This window comes from Mastacembelus armatus, chromosome 11 (assembly GCF_900324485.2).
Source record: "Mastacembelus armatus chromosome 11, fMasArm1.2, whole genome shotgun sequence".
In the NCBI taxonomy this organism is placed as follows: Eukaryota; Metazoa; Chordata; class Actinopteri; order Synbranchiformes; family Mastacembelidae; genus Mastacembelus; species Mastacembelus armatus.
This window is the reverse complement of record NC_046643.1, coordinates 21,003,262-21,021,152: the sequence shown is the minus strand read 5'-3', so window position 1 is coordinate 21,021,152 and position 17,891 is coordinate 21,003,262. Positions and strand designations below refer to the sequence as shown.

At 44.4% G+C, this 17,891-nt stretch overlaps 2 protein-coding genes across 5 annotated transcripts in view; both read left to right on the top strand.

Moving 5' to 3' along the window:
- The first annotated feature begins 12 nt into the window (after positions 1-12).
- On the top strand, positions 13-5,155 carry LOC113126314 (secretagogin-like). The gene is made up of 11 exons (XM_026300286.2): positions 13-141; positions 901-971; positions 1,274-1,369; positions 3,012-3,101; positions 3,229-3,285; positions 3,483-3,560; positions 3,642-3,697; positions 3,891-3,936; positions 4,033-4,092; positions 4,339-4,407; positions 4,725-5,155. The coding sequence occupies exons 1-11, from the start codon at positions 72-74 to the stop codon at positions 4,848-4,850; spliced, it is 819 nt and encodes a 272-aa protein (XP_026156071.1). The 5' UTR covers positions 13-71; the 3' UTR covers positions 4,851-5,155.
- A 3,999-nt stretch (positions 5,156-9,154) lies between these two features.
- LOC113126447 (MTSS I-BAR domain containing 1) overlaps positions 9,155-17,891 on the top strand; it is a 34,436-nt gene continuing 25,699 nt past the window's right edge. For 3 of the 4 annotated variants that reach the window (XM_026300458.2, XM_026300457.2, XM_026300456.2), the window contains exons 1-3: positions 9,155-9,502; positions 14,550-14,611; positions 16,289-16,362. In XM_026300458.2, coding sequence (XP_026156243.1) covers positions 9,431-9,502; positions 14,550-14,611; positions 16,289-16,362 — 208 coding nt within the window. In that variant the 5' untranslated portion in view covers positions 9,155-9,430. Of the gene's footprint in view, positions 9,503-14,549; positions 14,612-14,876; positions 15,093-16,288; positions 16,363-17,891 lie in introns of those variants that run through there. The other variant, XM_026300459.2, reaches the window with a different exon arrangement.

Genomic DNA, 17,891 nt, shown 5'->3' with positions numbered 1-17,891 from the left:
GTCTCTGAGATCCAAGTTTTTTTCCTTTGTTTTGTCGCCACCAGCTCGACACCTGGACGGGCCCCAGCACCATGGACAGTGCCCTGGACAGGCTGGACGCTGCAGGTTTCTTACAGATCTGGGAACGTTTCGATGTGGACGGTAAAAAGTGTCTTAACGTTGACGTTCAGCACGTTAGTGAATTTGATCAAGACCTTTAGGGGAAAAAAACTGAATCATGTGATTTAATCAAATCCCAAATATTAAAACACGTAATGGTTTTAATAGTGAAACAGTTTTATATGTCCTGATCACAGTGGACAGATGTTTGACTGGCAGGTTTTATATTTTCAAACATTTATAATGTTTTATCAGCTGTGGAATGAATCCAGATGTTTTTAAATTAAAATTAAACTTCTGACCTGTCATTAGTCCATAGTCCAAGCTAGGGAAGTAAACACAGCTGGATCTGATGTTAAACCCTCTAATCTGAGGTTGATTCAACCAAGAGACGTCTGGAGGCTTCAGTTAGACAAAGAAAGTGGCTGTTTGATGATTTGCAGCCTTGAAATTTTTCTTATGGCATGAAAAACAAATTCAAATGAAGGGAAGTGAATCTTAAATCCAGAAAAATCATCAGTGTAAAGAGAAATGTCTAGAATTATATAAAGGATAAAAATGTATATTAATGTTTTATTGATTGTAAATGATAATAAATAGTTGAGCATCACTGCTCAGACTTTAACAGCAGGAAACAACCTGTGCAGATGCAATAATGAGCTTTTATAATTATTTACAGATAGTTTTGGATTAGAAATACAAACATGTCATGAGGTAAAATGTTGTTTGTGAGTCCACAGATGTTTTTAATAGGCCTGTGTGGTTTCCTAAGGTTGTGGTGAACCTGCTGTGTGTTTTCAGATAACGGTTATATCGAAGGAAAAGACCTGGACGCCTTTTTTCAGCACATGCTGGAGAAACTGGGGATGAAGGTAAAGAAACTTAATACACCTGCTGCTTGATGCCTGGATAAGATTCAGCTTCGTGTCTCTGAGGAAAAGATGCTGCAGTGTTGGTTCTGATCCACAGGGGGGCGTCAGAAACCTTTAACCTACATGTAGAAAATAGATTTCAGTGTTTCCGCTTCATCTTTATATGAAACTACATTATTTTTATCACCTTGAGCTTGGATGTTTGCTCCAGTCAGCAGTGACCAGCCCTGTGATTAGCTCTTAACTGTGTGTGAACACTGTTGTAAGTTTAAAGACGTCAGTTATGTCCACGTGGTTTTCAGAGAGAGGAGGTAACGAAGGACAAAATCAGACTGAGAGAAAGATTCAGGTCTGCGTACGACACGGCTGCAGCTGATGGACGCCTGCAGATCCAAGAGGTGAGACCCCTCCTGAAGACCTGTGTCAAGACGACACCATCACCATCGTCATCACCATCATCATCACCACCATCATCACCACCATCATCATTATCATCACCATCATCATTATCATCATCATTAATCATGGGCAGTGATTTTTGATTCCTACATTCAACATGTTACTGCAGTAAAAGTCCAAAAGTACCATCATCCAAATGTACTTGAAGTATCCAAAGTAAAAGTACTCATTGTGCAGAATGGCCCATTTCACATGAAGGTATCTGATATTATTGGATTCTAATTATTGATGATTATTGTGTTGATCACTTTAATGTTGGAGCTGATGTTAACTACCTTATATACTTCTAATTTGAAGTACTTTATATACCGCCGGGTAGCTGACGTTAACTACCTTATATACTTCTAATTTGAAGTACTTTATATACCGCCGGGTAGCTGACGTTAACTACCTTATATACTTCTAATTTGAAGTACTTTATATACCGCCGGGTAGCTGACGTTAACTACCTTATATACTTCTAATTTGAAGTACTTTATATACCGCCGGGTAGCTGACGTTAACTACCTTATATACTTCTAATTTGAAGTACTTTATATACCGCCGGGTAGCTGACGTTAACTACCTTATATACTTCTAATTTGAAGTACTTTATATACCGCCGGGTAGCTGACGTTAACTACCTTATATACTTCTAATTTGAAGTACTTTATATACCGCCGGGTAGCTGACGTTAACTACCTTATATACTTCTAATTTGAAGTACTTTATATACCGCCGGGTAGCTGACGTCAACTACCTTATATACTTCTAATTTGAAGTACTTTATATACCGCCGGGTAGCTGACGTCAACTACCTTATATACTTCTAATTTGAAGTACTTTATATACCGCCGGGTAGCTGACGTTAACTACCTTATATACTTCTAATTTGAAGTACTTTATATACCGCCGGGTAGCTGACGTTAACTACCTTATATACTTCTAATTTGAAGTACTTTATATACCGCTGGGTAGCTGACGTTAACTACCTTATATACTTCTAATTCGAAGTACTTTATATACCGCCGGGTAGCTGACGTTAACTACCTTATATACTTCTAATTTGAAGTACTTTATATACCGCCGGGTAGCTGACGTTAACTACCTTATATACTTCTAATTTGAAGTACTTTATATACCGCCGGGGAGCTGACGTTAACTACCTTATATACTTCTAATTTGAAGTACTTTATATACCGCCGGGTAGCTGACGTTAACTACCTTATATACTTCTAATTTGAAGTACTTTATATACCGCCGGGTAGCTGACGTTAACTACCTTATATACTTCTAATTTGAAGTACTTTATATACCGCCGGGTGTCTGACGTCAACTACCTTATATACTTCTAATTTGAAGTACTTTATATACCGCCGGGTAGCTGACGTTAACTACCTTATATACTTCTAATTTGAAGTACTTTATATACCGCCGGGTGTCTGACGTCAACTACCTTATATACTTCTAATTTGAAGTACTTTATATACTGCTGGGTATCTTGGGAATTTCCCCCCAGGGATCAATAACGTTTGATGATCAGACTGTATTTTGTTGGATCCATCTGAAAAGAACTAATCAATCCTTGTTTTGTCGTCACAGCTGGCCACCATGATGTTGCCTGAAGAGGAAAACTTCCTGCTGCTGTTCCGCCGAGTGATACCGTTGGACAACAGCGTGGAGTTCATGAGGGTGAGGGTCAAAGGTCACGTGCTCAACATACGAACTACACAACAGTGTGTGAATCAGTCGTTGGTGCTGGTCTGGTGGATCCGTCCTCTTATGCTGCTGTGGCCTCACTGTTTTTCTGTTTGTGTAGATCTGGAGAAACTACGACACCGACAGCAGCGGCTACATCTCATCCACCGAGCTGAAGGTAACGGCTGAGTTCAGACAGAGGCCGACCTCAGGGCTCTGGACCAGGGGTCTCTGCTGTTTGATTCTGTTGTGTAGCCAGAACTTTACTTTCTAAATAATGAGTTGAACCCAAATCTACTCGTTTACAAAAGATGAACTTCGTGTTTTGTGCGACCATATTTTCAGCTGTGTCTCGCTGTGTTTGTGTCCCCTCAGGGCTTCCTTCAGGACCTGTTCGTCCAACACAAGAAGTTCATCACCCCTGAAAAACTGGAGGAGTACACGGACACCATGGTGGGTGTCCGGGCTGGAGGACGTCTGGGGAGGGTTGGTGATGGGCTGTTTCACCGTTAACTCTTTTCTCTCCACCTGCAGATGAAAATGTTTGACAAGAACAAAGATGGGAGACTGGATTTAAACGACCTGGCCAGGTAATCCACCTGATCTCCTGACGGCAGATTCCAGAGCTTTTGGCTGTATTTGTCCTTCTTCAGCAAATTCAGCTTGGTCATTTTCCATCATGTGCCAACGTAAACAAAACTGCTGCTGCATGATAACGGAAATAATGACGAAGACTTTGTTTACTCTTCATCACACTCTGCATTTGTTTCCTGTCATCGGCAGAATTTTGTCCCTGAAGGAAAATTTCTTACTGAAGTTTAAGATGGACGTAAGTTTGATCTGTTTTAATTTAACGATGATGTTCGGTCAGAACCAATCTGGTCTGATCACCTGAACCTTTGTCTCTGACCTGTGTTCATCCCAGGCTTGCAGCCAGGCGGACAGGAAGAGGGACTTTGAGAAGATATTTGCTCACTACGATGTTGTGAGTTTGGATTTATTTGTTTTAATCACATGTTCACACTCCAGGCATCTTCCATTATTTCCTTCTGTTTATTGAATTTATTAAGTTTTTCTTCTTGTTTAGTGTCCGATCAGAGGGAACAACCTTCAGTCTATACAATAAAACTATTGTAGTTTGGTTTATAAGCCTGTTTTTGAAATGTGCTGTGTGTGTGTGTGTGTGTGTGTGTGTGTGTGTGTGTGTGTGTGTGTGTGTGTGTGTGTGTAGAGTAAGACAGGTGCATTGGAGGGTCCTGAGGTCGATGGATTTGTTAAAGACATGATGGAGCTGGTGAAGGTGAAAACTGTTTTTCCATCATGACTTTTAAAAAATAAAGGGCTGAGATGTTTACAAAGGTTTGCTGTTTACTGATGCAAACTGCAAACACTTTCACATTAAAAGCCTTCCTGTGGCTCAGCGTGATGACACGTTTTAATAAACAAGACTTTTATTTGTGCATAGACTCTATTCATATTCGGTATTTACCTGCTCAGAAAAGGTTTTTAACAAATGGAGATTTACTGTCCCCGTCCTTCTACTGTGAGTCCAGCCTGAAGCAGGCAGTAACCTCTGACCTTTGAACCCCCCCCCCAATCCCCATCCCTCTCCTCCAGCCCAACATCAGTGGAGCAGACCTGGACAAGTTCAGGAAAACCCTGATGGGTCACTGCGACATCAACGGAGACGGAAAGATCCAGAAGAACGAGCTGGCTCTTTGCCTTGGCCTCAAACTCAGCTAACGGACCCTCACAGCTTCCTTCTTTCCTTCCTTCTTTCCTTCCTTCCTTCTTTCCTTCCTTTCTCTTGTCCTCCTTCCTCTTTTCTCTTTCTTGACGTCTCCATCTCAGTTTGGTGTCAAACTTGTATATATTTTTCTGGATCCAGCCTGTAGCCGGAGTGAACGTGAAGTGTAGCTGATTTCTGCCATCAGGCTTTAAAAGATGCAAAGAAACAACCAGTTGACCTGCTGCTTCTTGTAACGTGGTGAAACAAACAGTGTTTGTGTTTGGACGATGTTGCTGCGAATAAAACGTCTTTAAACCTCCTCAGCTGTGTTTTCTGACACAACACAAACAGCAGGTTGATGTTAGCGGAGAGAAAACACACGAAGTAAATACTGGATATGACTGCACTTCATTTAGTATCCACATATTGTTGATTGACACATACTGCAGGACGTTTCTTCTTTTAATTTCTCACTTCCTGGCTTTTCTTGAAGATGTCCTGTGTTATTTCAGAGGACAACAATCAAACCTGCATTATTAAGTTACTGCAGGCTGCTTTTTACGGTCGGGCTAAAATCTGATTATGTGCTTTGGAAAATCAGGTTTCACTGGGTTGTTCAGTGCAGCGTCTCACCTCTTGACTTCAGAACTACACGTTTTGCAGCATTAAAAGAGACTTTGCAGCAAACAAGCAGTTTCATTTATGCAGCTCAATATCCCAAATCACACATTTTCCTTGAGAGACTCCAATCTGTGAAAAATGGAGAATCCTCTTCCAGGACAGAAATGATTGTAAACACTGGGCAGGTGTCAGATCCTGGACCACAAGGAGCCAGAACAACAACAGAACCTCCCAAACACACAGGAGGCAAAACTGACACATGACGGAGAAATGAGACGCTGCTGTTTCCTTTTTTTAATAAAATAAACAACAAAATAAACCCTAAGCTCTGATGTGTTCAGGTCAGAGGTCAATCATCTCAAAACCCCAACAAACAAAAACAACTGTCACATGGTTCAGCAGCTCAGACATGATGCAGCCAATCAGCTGAAGTGCAAACACCTGCCCAGGTGATTAGTCACCAACATGTTAAAAAGACCTCAGGAAGCTGCACCAACAGATTGGATGTGTGCTGACCAGCAGTGCAGAGGTGTGTAGGCTGTTTGGCTCCAGGCTTTAAATGATGATTTCTGGACTCTGTGGCAGGTGAGGTGGTTTATGTGCTGCTGTACTGTTCCTGTACTAACCTGCTTTGGTTTTGCTCAGCTGTCACCTTCCCTCCCTTCCAGGGTGCTGCTGCTCTTCCTGTTAGCCACTGGCCCATATGCACAGGGTGAGTGTTTGCACTTCCTGTGATTCTGTGACTTCTTTACAAGTGGCCACTGACATGTTCTGTCTCGTTAGCGTTTAGCTGCAGAAGAGAAGGCTCCAGTGGCGTCGAACCTTCATTTGAGCCGAACCTGCATGAACCTGCTTTAGCGTCTGGTAGTCATGGGAGCTCTGGACAGCCTGGAGGTTCTCTGGGTAGCTTTGACCCCCTTTATCCTCAAAGTGGTTCCACTGCAGAGAGAGTAGTTCCCTCACAGCACAGGGAGACTCCACAGCATCTGAGCCACCAAGAGATCCCCATTGAGAATGGAGTCCAGTGGCTGGAAGGCTTGTGGGATTGTCTTCTGCCTAGAAACAGATTTCAAGTGACGTCAAACTATGGACTTCAGACACATTCTGATCGCCACTCTGCGGCCAGGCCCCGTCTGCAGGAGCCACCAGAGATCCCGTCATCCAGGCCCCAGCGGCCAGACTTTGGTATGAAGGTGTTTGTGGATTCCCAGGAAGGTTTGGATGAAGCAGGAAGTTCTGGACCAGCGTACGGCCCTGGGTGGCAGCAGCAACCAGCACCTGTGTACAACAGAATTTAGGTTAGACCATTTTAATTAGTTTCCCTAAAGATTTCCGTTAATGTGGGTGGAGCTAATTGTGTTAAGGGCCTTTATTAGTCAAAGGTTTCTGTTCTGTCTATTAAATTTTGTTTTGGTTCCTGGAGGCTGTGGCATCTCTGGTTTTGTGAAATTCAATCAAGTACTTGGGACTGAACTGCAGTGTATGTATACACGCTACACCAAACATCATATAGGAACTCTGGCTCGGTCTGTACAGACCCTGGTGTTTCAAAGAAAGTGAGTCAGACCCTTAATGAAACCCAGAAAGACCCCGAGTTGGTTTTTGTTTGCAAGCTCGGCCTCCTAAATTTGAAATTGTCTTCTTGTTCCAAACAACAAAGCTCGTTCGGTGAGTAAACAACCACTTCAGCGTTCACCTCGAGCAGACGTCTGATTTATTTTTTTTCTCTCTGCCCAGCTGCAGAATCGACTGTTAAATTTGGACTAAAAACCAACCGGATGCCTGAGACAAAGAGGCAGTTTGCCAAGGGGGTGGTCACTCTGGGAAATTACAGAGGACAGGCATCAATAGTCAGAACCGCCAGTCTGCTGAGTCTCCACTCACTGTGGCGCGAACAGCTGCTGCTTTTTACAGAAGACGTTTTCTGTTTGGTGTCTCATAAACCAGCTTCCTGCAGCTGGTCTGGTCTGTACAGGGTTTGAGATGGGATCTGCTGGAACCGGGTCCATGCACTGTCAGAGCTGAGGGGGTGTTGATTCTCATCATAAAACATGAGGAGGAGCCTGAACATCCTCCAGGTAGTTACTAAATGAATTTTCATTAACGAGCCAAAAGACCAGAGTCTGTAAGTCGGCTCGTCTTGTTGACGACGAAACTGTGCAGAGTCGTGACGGACCCGGATTCACAGCAAAGCTTCAGTAGCTTCTCTAAGATGAACAGCTGGACGCCGCATCTGTCGAGGTGTCACATCGTCCTCAGGAGTTTCTTAGAAACTGTCTGGGACTGTCTCAAATTCATTTTTCTTTTTGTAAAGAACATTTTCAGTTTATTAAAATGCATCGAGCAGATAATATTAAACTGTAACTCTCCATCTTTTCATCTTCCCAGTTCTTTCCTCCCATCCCTCGCTCTGATAGCTGTTATTAGTTTGGTCTTCTGTTCGGGGAGATAATAACAGAGTGTGTGAGTGTGTGAGTGTGTGAGTGTGTGAGTGTGTGAGTGTGTGAGTGTGTGCTCTCCCTGTCATTAAGTGCACGGTCTCTGTGGTTAAAATGACGCAGCTCTGACTGTTTGAAGCTGCTCCAGTTTCACCATCTGATCCCACAAAGAGTCCAGGTCCAGAGGTTCAGGTCTGCAGGTCCCCCCCCCGGTCACAGCTGCTCCAGTGGAAACTGCTTATAACATTTCATGATTTATCTTCGTTCTTCTACACATGAAGTGGGAACCAGGATTTACAAGTTGCTCCTGGATCCAAATCAGCTTTAAAATCCAGGCAGGAATCAGTTGAAAACAATCAAGATAAAACTAATATGTGAACCTTAGTTTTCTCTTTTTACTCTTTGATTTTTGGATGTTGGAACTTTCCAGTAAAGTCACTTTTTATTTATTTATTTTCAGTTTTAAACAGATTGACACCTGTTTATTTACACACACAGTGAAACATTTAATTTCATATTTTCCTCTGACCAGATTTGACCACTAGGTGTCGTCCAAGTCACATGATGGTCAGAGAGTCCCTAATAAACCAGGTCCAGACTCGGTCCTTGTGGAAATAAGAGATTAAATTAACCTGAACCCTGTGAGGACAATGTTACGAAATTACAGAAACGGTTCAGGCTCCAGGTGAAGAAACAGCCTTGAAACAGCCTGAACACAAACTGAACATTAGCACCTTCATTTCCTGTAGGACTGTTGGATCAGACTCGGACTGGGGGTTCCTAATAAAGTGACCACTGAGTGTAACGAGAGCATGATTTCTGTGCAGACCTGCGCCTCATGTGATGTGGTTTTTAGCAGCCACCTGTCCACCAGGTGGCGATGTGGTTTTAGAATCTCAGGCCAGATCAGGGTTTTCTCTGCACTGGGGTGAAAGAAGAAAACTGATTTATTAATCCGGATTGATTATGAGATCAATCGAGTGTTTACTTTATTTATGACCTTTATATTCTTTTATTTTCATGACTTCAGGAGTCATTTATTTTGATATTTATTGTTTCTTTCTGCTCATGTTCTGACTTTGTCTGTTTGTTTCCATGGTCTTGACTTTTCCTGCTGCAGTTCTTCAGGTACCAACTACACCTGGTCCACTGACTAACACGCGTCCTCGTCTGAGGGCGGGGCCAGGTGGCTGCGCGTTCCAGACCGTACAGGCGCGCTCCCGGGCCTCGGTGGGTCCAGTGCAGCAGCAGCAGCAGCTCCTCTCGGTGGACTCGTGTCAGGCTGCGATCCAACATGCTGTTCCCCTGCAGACATGGGCCGCACCGGCTCTGAGCGGAACCAAAGCGCCGGCTCTGCTGCAGCTTCCGTCGGGGTTCTGGTGTCCATCGGCCGGGGAAACCCTGCAGCGCGACTCTGAGCGTTTTTACCCAAAGCAGCCCCCACACGCTCCGAGCCTGATCCGTTTGTTTGCTTCCTTTATGGACTACACCACCTGCGGCTGAGACTCTTGTAGATTTCGTTCTCGCAGCCGAAGATGGAGACGGTGATGGAGAGGGAGTGCAGCGCGCTGGGGGGGCTGTTCCAGACCGTCATAGGAGACATGAAGGTAACATGCGGCAACATTTCCGCTGATTTGTGGTTAAAACCGATGTTACACACATGCACACTTGGAGGCAGGACTCCTGCAGGTTTCTGTTGATCCTGTATCACAAAAACCAGCAAAACCTTCATTTCGCCTTTTCCTGGCGGTTTCGTTAATTTGCTGATCATCCAGGAAGGACGGAGAAGTGGGTGTGTTCAGGTTCTGGAGCTTCCTCCCAGTAAACCCAGCTTCATACTGGGAACCAGCTCCACATTTTGTGGTGCAGATGTTCTTCAGTGGTCTGTGAGGTTTTGGCCCAGTACTGACCTGAAAACCAGAGAAAACCACACTACAGGACTTTCCCTGGAACATTCAGTGAATGTTTAGTGGATCTGAACTTTGGGCCTTTGAGGCTCTTTGTGATCAACATGTTCATCGACGGTTCTGATGTTTCAGACCCAGTGATGAAGAAAACAGCTGACAGATTAATCCGTTATGATGTTTGTTACTGGTCTGGTTTTCATTTTGGACTTGGTACCGTCTGTGGCTCTGCTGGTGGTTTGTGTGAAAATCTGACCCACTTTTTGTTTGAGACCAGTTTTTATTGACTCAGGTTGGGTCCAGTTTAACCACATGGAGCCTGCAGTTTAATGTTGGTGCTGGTTCATTTGGTTCTGATCGGGGTCAAACTGTTGGTTCTGGTTACCAGGGTTACCTAGCTCCTGCCTTTAGTCTGGGTGTGTGTTGAGGGGGGAGCACCAGGTAGTCACACACCTGTTTCCATGGTGACATAGTAACAGACAGGTGGTTTCCAACAGGTGCAGTGGTTCACAGGGCCTCCCCCTCCTCCATCAGTACTTTAGTAAAACACTAACAAACTAACGATCGTCCCATCGTCAGATCTTAAACACAAACGTCATCGTGTCGTGTTCGTCTTGTCGCTGACGACTGAATGTACTGAAGCTGTGACTCAGCCTGATGTTTGATCCGTACGGACGAGTCCAGGCAGATTCTCCTGTGAGACGTTTCTCGTCCTCCTCCACAGGACGTTCATTCATCCCCTGATCTTTAATGGAAGGAAAACACAAGCGAAGATGATTCTGTCACGAACAGCGAGGTTGTTTTTCACTGCAGGAGCTGGAACATTTGTATTTTCAGAACATGTGAGAACCTGTGAGGCTTTGGAGAAGGGGCTTTGTCTCTTTGTGTGGTAGATGATGATGTACGAGGGTGTGGACCAGACGCAAACAGAAATGTGATTAATAGTATTAATTATTTCATGTGTGCAGCACGGTGACTTAGTGGTTAGCACTGTTGCCTCACATCAAGAAGGTTCCTGGTTTGAAACCCATCAGGGGCCTTTCTGTGTGGAGTCTGCATGTTCTCCCTGTGCTTGTGTGGGTTTTCTCCAGGTACTCTGGTTTCCTCCCACAGTCCAAAAACATGTATGTCAGGTTGATTGGTGACTCTAAATTGCCCATAGGAGTGAGTGTGAGTGTGTGAGGTTGTTTGTCTCTATGTGGCCCTGTGATGGACTGGGGACCTGTCCAGGGTGGACCCCTGCCTTTCACCCAAAGAGAGAGCTGGGATAGGCTCCAGCTGATCCCTGGGACCCTGGTTAGGAATAAGGGGGTTTGAAGAATTGCACCAACTCAAAATGCAGAGAAGTTTCCTTTACTGTCGTCGCCTGAGCGGAGCCCATATTCACCTCCAGGGACTCACTATGTGCAAAGGAGACAAAGTGAGGACCCATCACAAGACCAGATCCATGAGGAACGTCTGAGGCTGTGATTGAAAGAGTTAGAGAACCTGGATTTTTAAAAGGTTTCAATTTATAAATAGCCACTTCAAGTTTTAACTAAGAACCTGTTTATTTATTTTTAGAAGGTTTAAGATCCAAGAATCCACCATGAGAGTTTACAGTAAACAAGAGGACTGTTCCCTGAGGACCCGATGTCACTGTGCTCATGAGATTGACCCCCTAACCCTCATTTTGATTAAGCCGAGAGCTCCAGTTTTGCCTCGTGGCCTCGTTCCAGTTCCTTTGTAGTCCCCCGTCTCGTGTTCACGTCCTTACCTGAAAATATACGTTTCCTCTCAGCAGGTGGGATCTACCTGGGGTCACTATATCTGTTCATCACCCACACATCATTGTGCTGCTTAAATGGAAGCAGACACATTACCGTTGATCCGTTTAAGTGGAACCGATCTGCATGTTTTTCCCTGGAGGAGAAACTGGTTGATCCTCTTAAACCGCGAGCTGCTTCACAGCTGCCTTTAACTGGGGTTTGTACCGTTTTATCCTCTGAAGTGAAGGTTTAATGCTGCTGCTGTGCAGACTGTGGCATCGTCACCATGAAGGACAGCTAGTGCGCTACCTGAACGCTGTTTCAACACACACTGAACACGTTAAAGCCTTAACGCGGTTTACACAGCTCTAAATGTAAACATGCAGGGCTGTGTGATCCACATCAGTCCCCAAATGTAATAGAATACATGTCAGTTTCCTCTGGGTGCTGCAGCTTCGTGCAGGCTACGTTTAGGCCTGAAGCTGAACCACACCCATGACTGTCAGATGGCAGGCAGCGCTGTAGGATTCCTGGATGCATCTTCACTGGTCGGACTCAAATAGAACAACGAGCTGATGCTTAAATATCCCTTCTACCGAACACACCCTCCCTTCCTCCACATGCCACATCCTGCCCAGTGTCAAATCCATAAAAACCTGCACTGTTGCACTAGTGTCCTGCTGGATGAGGGGTTTACACAAAAGGTAGCTCTTATCCCTAATACCCAAAGAGCCTCACAGAAGAAATGAAAATCTGGACGGATGCAAACATTCACAGGTTTTTAATTTTCTATTTTTATTGGCTTTGCCAGAAGGAAGTTTGAGGAGATTTGTGCTGTTTTCTCTCTGATCAGTGACAGAGAAGAAGCAAACACTGTTTGAAGCTTTGCAGCTGCTCACAGAACCAAACAAACAGGGCGGTGGGCTCCTGAAGGAGCAGCAGGCGGTTGCTGCCGCCGCCGCCGCCGCCTCTGGTCGTTGCCACGGTGATAATTTCTGTCCTCAGTGAGTGATGGATGCAGTGGCCGAGCCCTCGCCTCACTGAAGACAGAGACAGGAGATCTAATGAGATGTGGGTTTATATATATATAGTGTAATAGAGAGGGTCTGATTAATGAGTAATGAAGAGCAGGAAGCTGAACTGACGAAAGAACGAGAGATAAATGAAGAGATGGTGTGTGTGTGTGTGTGTGTGTGTGTGTGTGTGTTACAGAATATATATATATATATATAAAAAAGAGCACGAGAAACAAAGAAATCAAATGAATGACACAGAGAAAAATCAGTGTGTGTTTGGGTGAGGGTGCATGCACGTGCAGCCCTCCCCTCTCCTCAAAATCCTTCGCCGTCTGAAGCCCCCTGTGCTGCTGCAGCAGCAGCGTTACCACAGCAACGGTAGCTAGGCGACGACGCTGAGCATCACTCTGGAAAAAACAGAGCAAGGCCGCTCACGCCCAGCTGGGCTGCACCGTCAGGGAGGAAGGACGGTGATGACGCTGGGAGAAGGCGACAGTGCAGGAGGGAAGTGGTTCTCTAGATGCAGATAGATCTGTTCCATCAGCTGAGTCACGTTTACTTTACGTTCTACACTTGAGCAGGAGAATTTACTTGCACTTCGTGGTTTTCACACTAATGCATATCAACTGTATCTACTGAGCTGCTGTTCAGAAAACGTGTGAAGTCTGCTGAAGTAAAATCCTAAATGCAGTACTTGTATTTCTACACTGCTGGTTGTACTTCAGTGAAACGTGGTAGTGAACTCTGAGACTGTACTTTGGACGGTACACGTTCATTGAACCTCAGAACATGTTTTATTGATCCTGTCAGGGAACGTCAGGTGTTGCAGCTGTGTAGTAAACGTACGTGTGGCAGGAGTTTATTGTGTTAAATGTTGGATCTGTACTTTCCAGTCCTGCAGCTTCGTCACGTAGCCCCATGGTTCCTTCAGTATCAGTTAGAACGTGTGATAACATAGATGATTTGATACTGGTTTATCCTTTGTGACTAATTCTGATATTACAGTTCCCTGTGGGAACAGACCAGGATCCTGATAGGAATCGAAGCGGTCCGGGAACCGTATCTTTTTATTTGGAGGAGCAGCCTGAGGCGTGAGCACTAAACTTTATTTTAGCAGCAGTTGCTGTTGCATGTGGACGTGCACGGTGTTAAAGTAATTAAGAACTGAAAAGTATTGAGTACATGCAGTATGTGTCTTTTAATTGCACCGTTTTGAAGTCACTGGTCCAGACTATAGAATCCACATCCCAGATGTTTTGCTGCGGTTAAAAAAAGCCCCACCCACCCTGAAAACACCAGGGGACTCCTGCTGACATTACAAGCGTACCCCACTTTCTGGTGTTTCCCTCCAACAGCCTATTTCCTGATCACAAGTCCGGCAGTACCGCACTGCAGCGTTTGGATTCTTACACTCGGTCTCTCTGAAACCAGTCTCTGGACCCAAACTGTGTTTGCATGCCTGGGGGTGCCTGGTTGGCCTCCTCTAGACGGCTGAGGTGGGTGGGGCGCATGGATCAGTGATATTGATCTGTCTCCTGGTTGTCTGTTGGCTCCCTGTTGTGTCTGATGCTCATGATTTCTAGGTTTTGCCCAAACCCAAAGAGGATCAAAGCTTTTATGAGCAGCAGTTTGTGTGTTTGGACTGTTCAGTGGACCATAACTGTGTCGATCAACAGTGTGATGGAGCCGATCGGTAATGTGGTGTTGTGTTTACTGACACACTGACCTGATCAGCACAGACCCCGACCTTCCCAAGGGACATCTGGATGATCAATCCAATACTGAACGCAGTATAACTCCTCCATAATAATGATAATATGTATACACTCTGCTGTGCAGCTCTGTGTGTGTGTGTGTGTGTGTGTGTGTGTGTGTGTGTGTGTGAGTGTGAGTGAGTGAGTGTTGTTGCTATGAAGGAAATGATTGTTTTGATGTAAATTCAGTGATTTTTTCTTAAAAAAAAAATTTCTTCTCCTTCCTGTTCAGGGTAGTTACCCGATCTGGGACGACTTCATCAGTAAGGCCAGCAAACTACAGTCACAGCTCAGGTAACACACACACACACACACACACACACGTATCTACAGTGGCTGTTTGTCGCTGTCTTTAGTGAGTCTGTAATGTGTCTGTAATGTGTCTGTGGTGTAGGGCTGCACTGATTACTCGACTAAATCGCTGAATTCAATTACAAAAAGTCCTCGAAGCAAATTCTTTGCCTCGTGTATTCGTTTAATTACTGTCACTTGCGTTATCGGACCTGCTCTGCGTTGGGATCATTGTTCCACACGGACCGTAATCACTGTCGCACAAGGCATTTCCGTATCAGAAGTTAGCGCCATGACGGAGAGAGAAACCGTCCGTAAAAGGCAGAAAATGAGAAAATGTCCAAAGTCTGGGATCATGTCAGCCTTAAATAAGACGACAACACGACACAGTGAGTGTTCTGTAAAGTAGAACCGGAGAACCACAGCAGCACTTCGTCAAAGCTTCAACATCTGGACAGAACACATCCAGCGGAGCCGACGCAAGGTGACGTCATTTTAAGGAAACGTCGTTTACACAATAATATTAATGTTAAAAACGCACACGTCAGTTTTATCTGATTACTCGAGTGATCGTTGTGAATATTCGGTAGAATACTCGACTCCAAAAATGATCGATAGGTGCAGCCCTGCTGTGGTATGTCTGTGGTGTGTCTGTGGTGTGTCTGTGGTTGTTGGTGCAGCTAATAATGTGATCAGTGGCTGTTTCCTGCTTTTATTCCAATTGCAACAATTAACTCCACATTTTCTAAACTTGTATTTGATGTTTCAGACGCTTCACAGCAGTTTGACATTGTTTTATTGAGGTTAAACTCCTACACTGATGTTACAGGTTTAAAAGGCAACACACACACACACACACGCACACAGAGTTACACCTGTCAGGTCTGTGTATTACCTGAGCTCATGAAAATCCAATCAGGGGTTTCATTAAGTGTTTAAATGTCAGGCTCACCTCTGTCACCACACACACACACACACACACACACACACACACACACACCTGTACAACTCATTTAACCTTCTGTGGCTGGCAGAGATTAATGACGCCACCGTACCGTCATTATCAGTGCGACGACCAGAGGTCACCAGAGGTCAAAGCCGATTACAAAGACTCTGACCGTGACCTTCCTCCTTTCTCCTCTTCCTCACAGACGGTGTTGGTCTGGGTGTTGTGGTGTTCAGGCGTGGAGTATGAACCCGTTAGCTACGAATCAGTTATACTTTGCTGCCGTCAGTTTTCCAAAACATAAACCTTCCAGGCAACTGCTGCTGCCAGTTGAGGTTATTCATGCATGAAAATGGACGTGCAGAGACTTGAGAACGTGATTCAGTGCATCAAACATCCTTTGTGCTTCATTTAAGTCCTTTTTGGAAACACTCAGGACTGAATCATCTGCTGCAGATACAGGGACTGAAAAAAGAAAACAACGTTTATTGTTCCTTTTAATAAGATAAACACTAAAAACGTCATTTATCAGGGGAAGTTTAATAAAATAATCTAATCACTGTGGACACTGGAAGATAAATATGGAAGTTATGTGGGTTATTAAGAGGTGACGTGATCATTTGTGGACAAAAAAATTGGGATTTCCATTTTAGAAATAAACTGAAAATCTGAAAATAAACTTTAAAGGATATTTGCCTGTAAACCAAAACAAACCGTCCTCGTTGTTCCCCCAGGACGACGGTTGTGGCGGTGGCCGTGTTCCTGGACGCCTTCCAGAAAGTGGCGGATCTGGCAACCAACAGCCGAGGTAGGATGGAGGCCTGTGTGTGTGTGTGTGTGTGTGTGTGTGTGTGTGTGTGTGTGTGTGTGTGTGTGTTGTTATCATGCCGGTGCATCAAAAACACTGTTTTGGCTGAAGTTTGTGGTCTGTTGGACTCAGTCAGATGCTGTTTGCTGTGTTTCCTGTTTTAAACTCTGTGATAGTATCTGTACAATCGTGTGAATCAGCTGTGCACATCTTTGCTAATTGGCTGCTGGAGCTGTCAATCACAGACGAGATTTGTTTTTCAATGTTTGTTGTTGTTCTGGTGTTGATGGGTACAAGGATATAAACTAGATCCAGCTGCTGCATTAAATTCTGTTTTCATATTGACGCACTGAAGACAGTGATGTTGATAATCGTAACAGAAATGTAATAATAATAATAATAATAATAATAATAAATACTTGTGCTTTAGCTTGATCAGGTTTGTATTTGATATATTTTTGTCCTCGGTCACAGAAGCAGCTCAGTCTCAGTCTCAGTTTGTATTTTTGCCGTATTGACAAATGATTGATGATGAAGTGGAGGATGTTTTCCTGATCACCAGACTGGAACATCAAGAGGTCACTTCCTCCATTGATTAGTGAAGCAGGGTGTGTGTGTGTGTGTGTGTGTGTGTGTGTGTGTGTTGTCACGGTGACAACAGTAGCTGAGGAAACAATCTGTCACTGTCGCAGTGACTCCAGGGCTGTGGGTCACAGCTGCTCTGTAATCTACGCTGTGTGTGTTTGTATGTTTGTGTAAATGTGTGTGTGTGTGTGTGTGTGTGTGTGTGTGTGTTACACCTGGAGCAGTGTGTAACATTATTGGCTTCTGTCAGCAACTGTTGGGATGATTAAAGGTCTATGGAGCCTCTTCACTCTGACCCCACCTACATTTGGTGCATCTGTTTTAAAAACACCAATTTTGTATAAAATGACGGCAAATGTTTAAAAAAAATTCCACAGAAAATACACAATAGAGCACAGACACACACACACACTTATGAGTGTGTATAAAAACCTATGGGAACATGTCACAGACAGTTAAGTGTTTACTTGTCACTGAGGATGAATAATTTTCCTTCATCATTAAACATTTTAAGCAGATTTTTGGGTGTTTAGATGCTGCAGTTTGATTTTGGTGATGCTTTTCATGTCAGCGCCACCTATAGGTCGACGGAGCAATGACGATGTCATTATCACAACTGTGTGTCTCTAATCTTTGCTTGTGAATCACTGGACGATAAGGATCATTGTAGACTTTGTGCCTGAACCTGTGAGAGACGGTGAGTCAGCTCTGACAGATGTGTTGGTGACGCTCAGAGGGAAGTGATGCTGGAAATGAGAAACGGTGTGAAACCTTCAGGCTAAAAATGAGAAAATGTGAGTAAGAAAATGCCCAAAGAGGAGATTTGGCGCACTAGAGGAATGGAGATGAAGTGGGAGAGGAGGTCGAGGAGAAGCAGAGAGGGCAGATGGCGGTGGGGATGGGGGGGATGAGGAGAAAGATGGATGGATGGGGAGGGAGGCTGT

What these genes read in the sequence shown, in the direction of transcription:
- LOC113126314 (XM_026300286.2), top strand. Translation starts at nt 72, where the DNA reads ATGGACAGTGCCCTGGACAGGCTGGACGCTGCAGGTTTCTTACAGATC. An exon ending in TGGAGAAACTGGGGATGAAG is followed by an intron (nt 972 to 1,273) that starts GTAAAGAAACTT and finishes CGTGGTTTTCAG; the next exon opens with AGAGAGGAGGTAACGAAGGA. An exon ending in TCTCATCCACCGAGCTGAAG is followed by an intron (nt 3,286 to 3,482) that starts GTAACGGCTGAG and finishes GTGTCCCCTCAG; the next exon opens with GGCTTCCTTCAGGACCTGTT.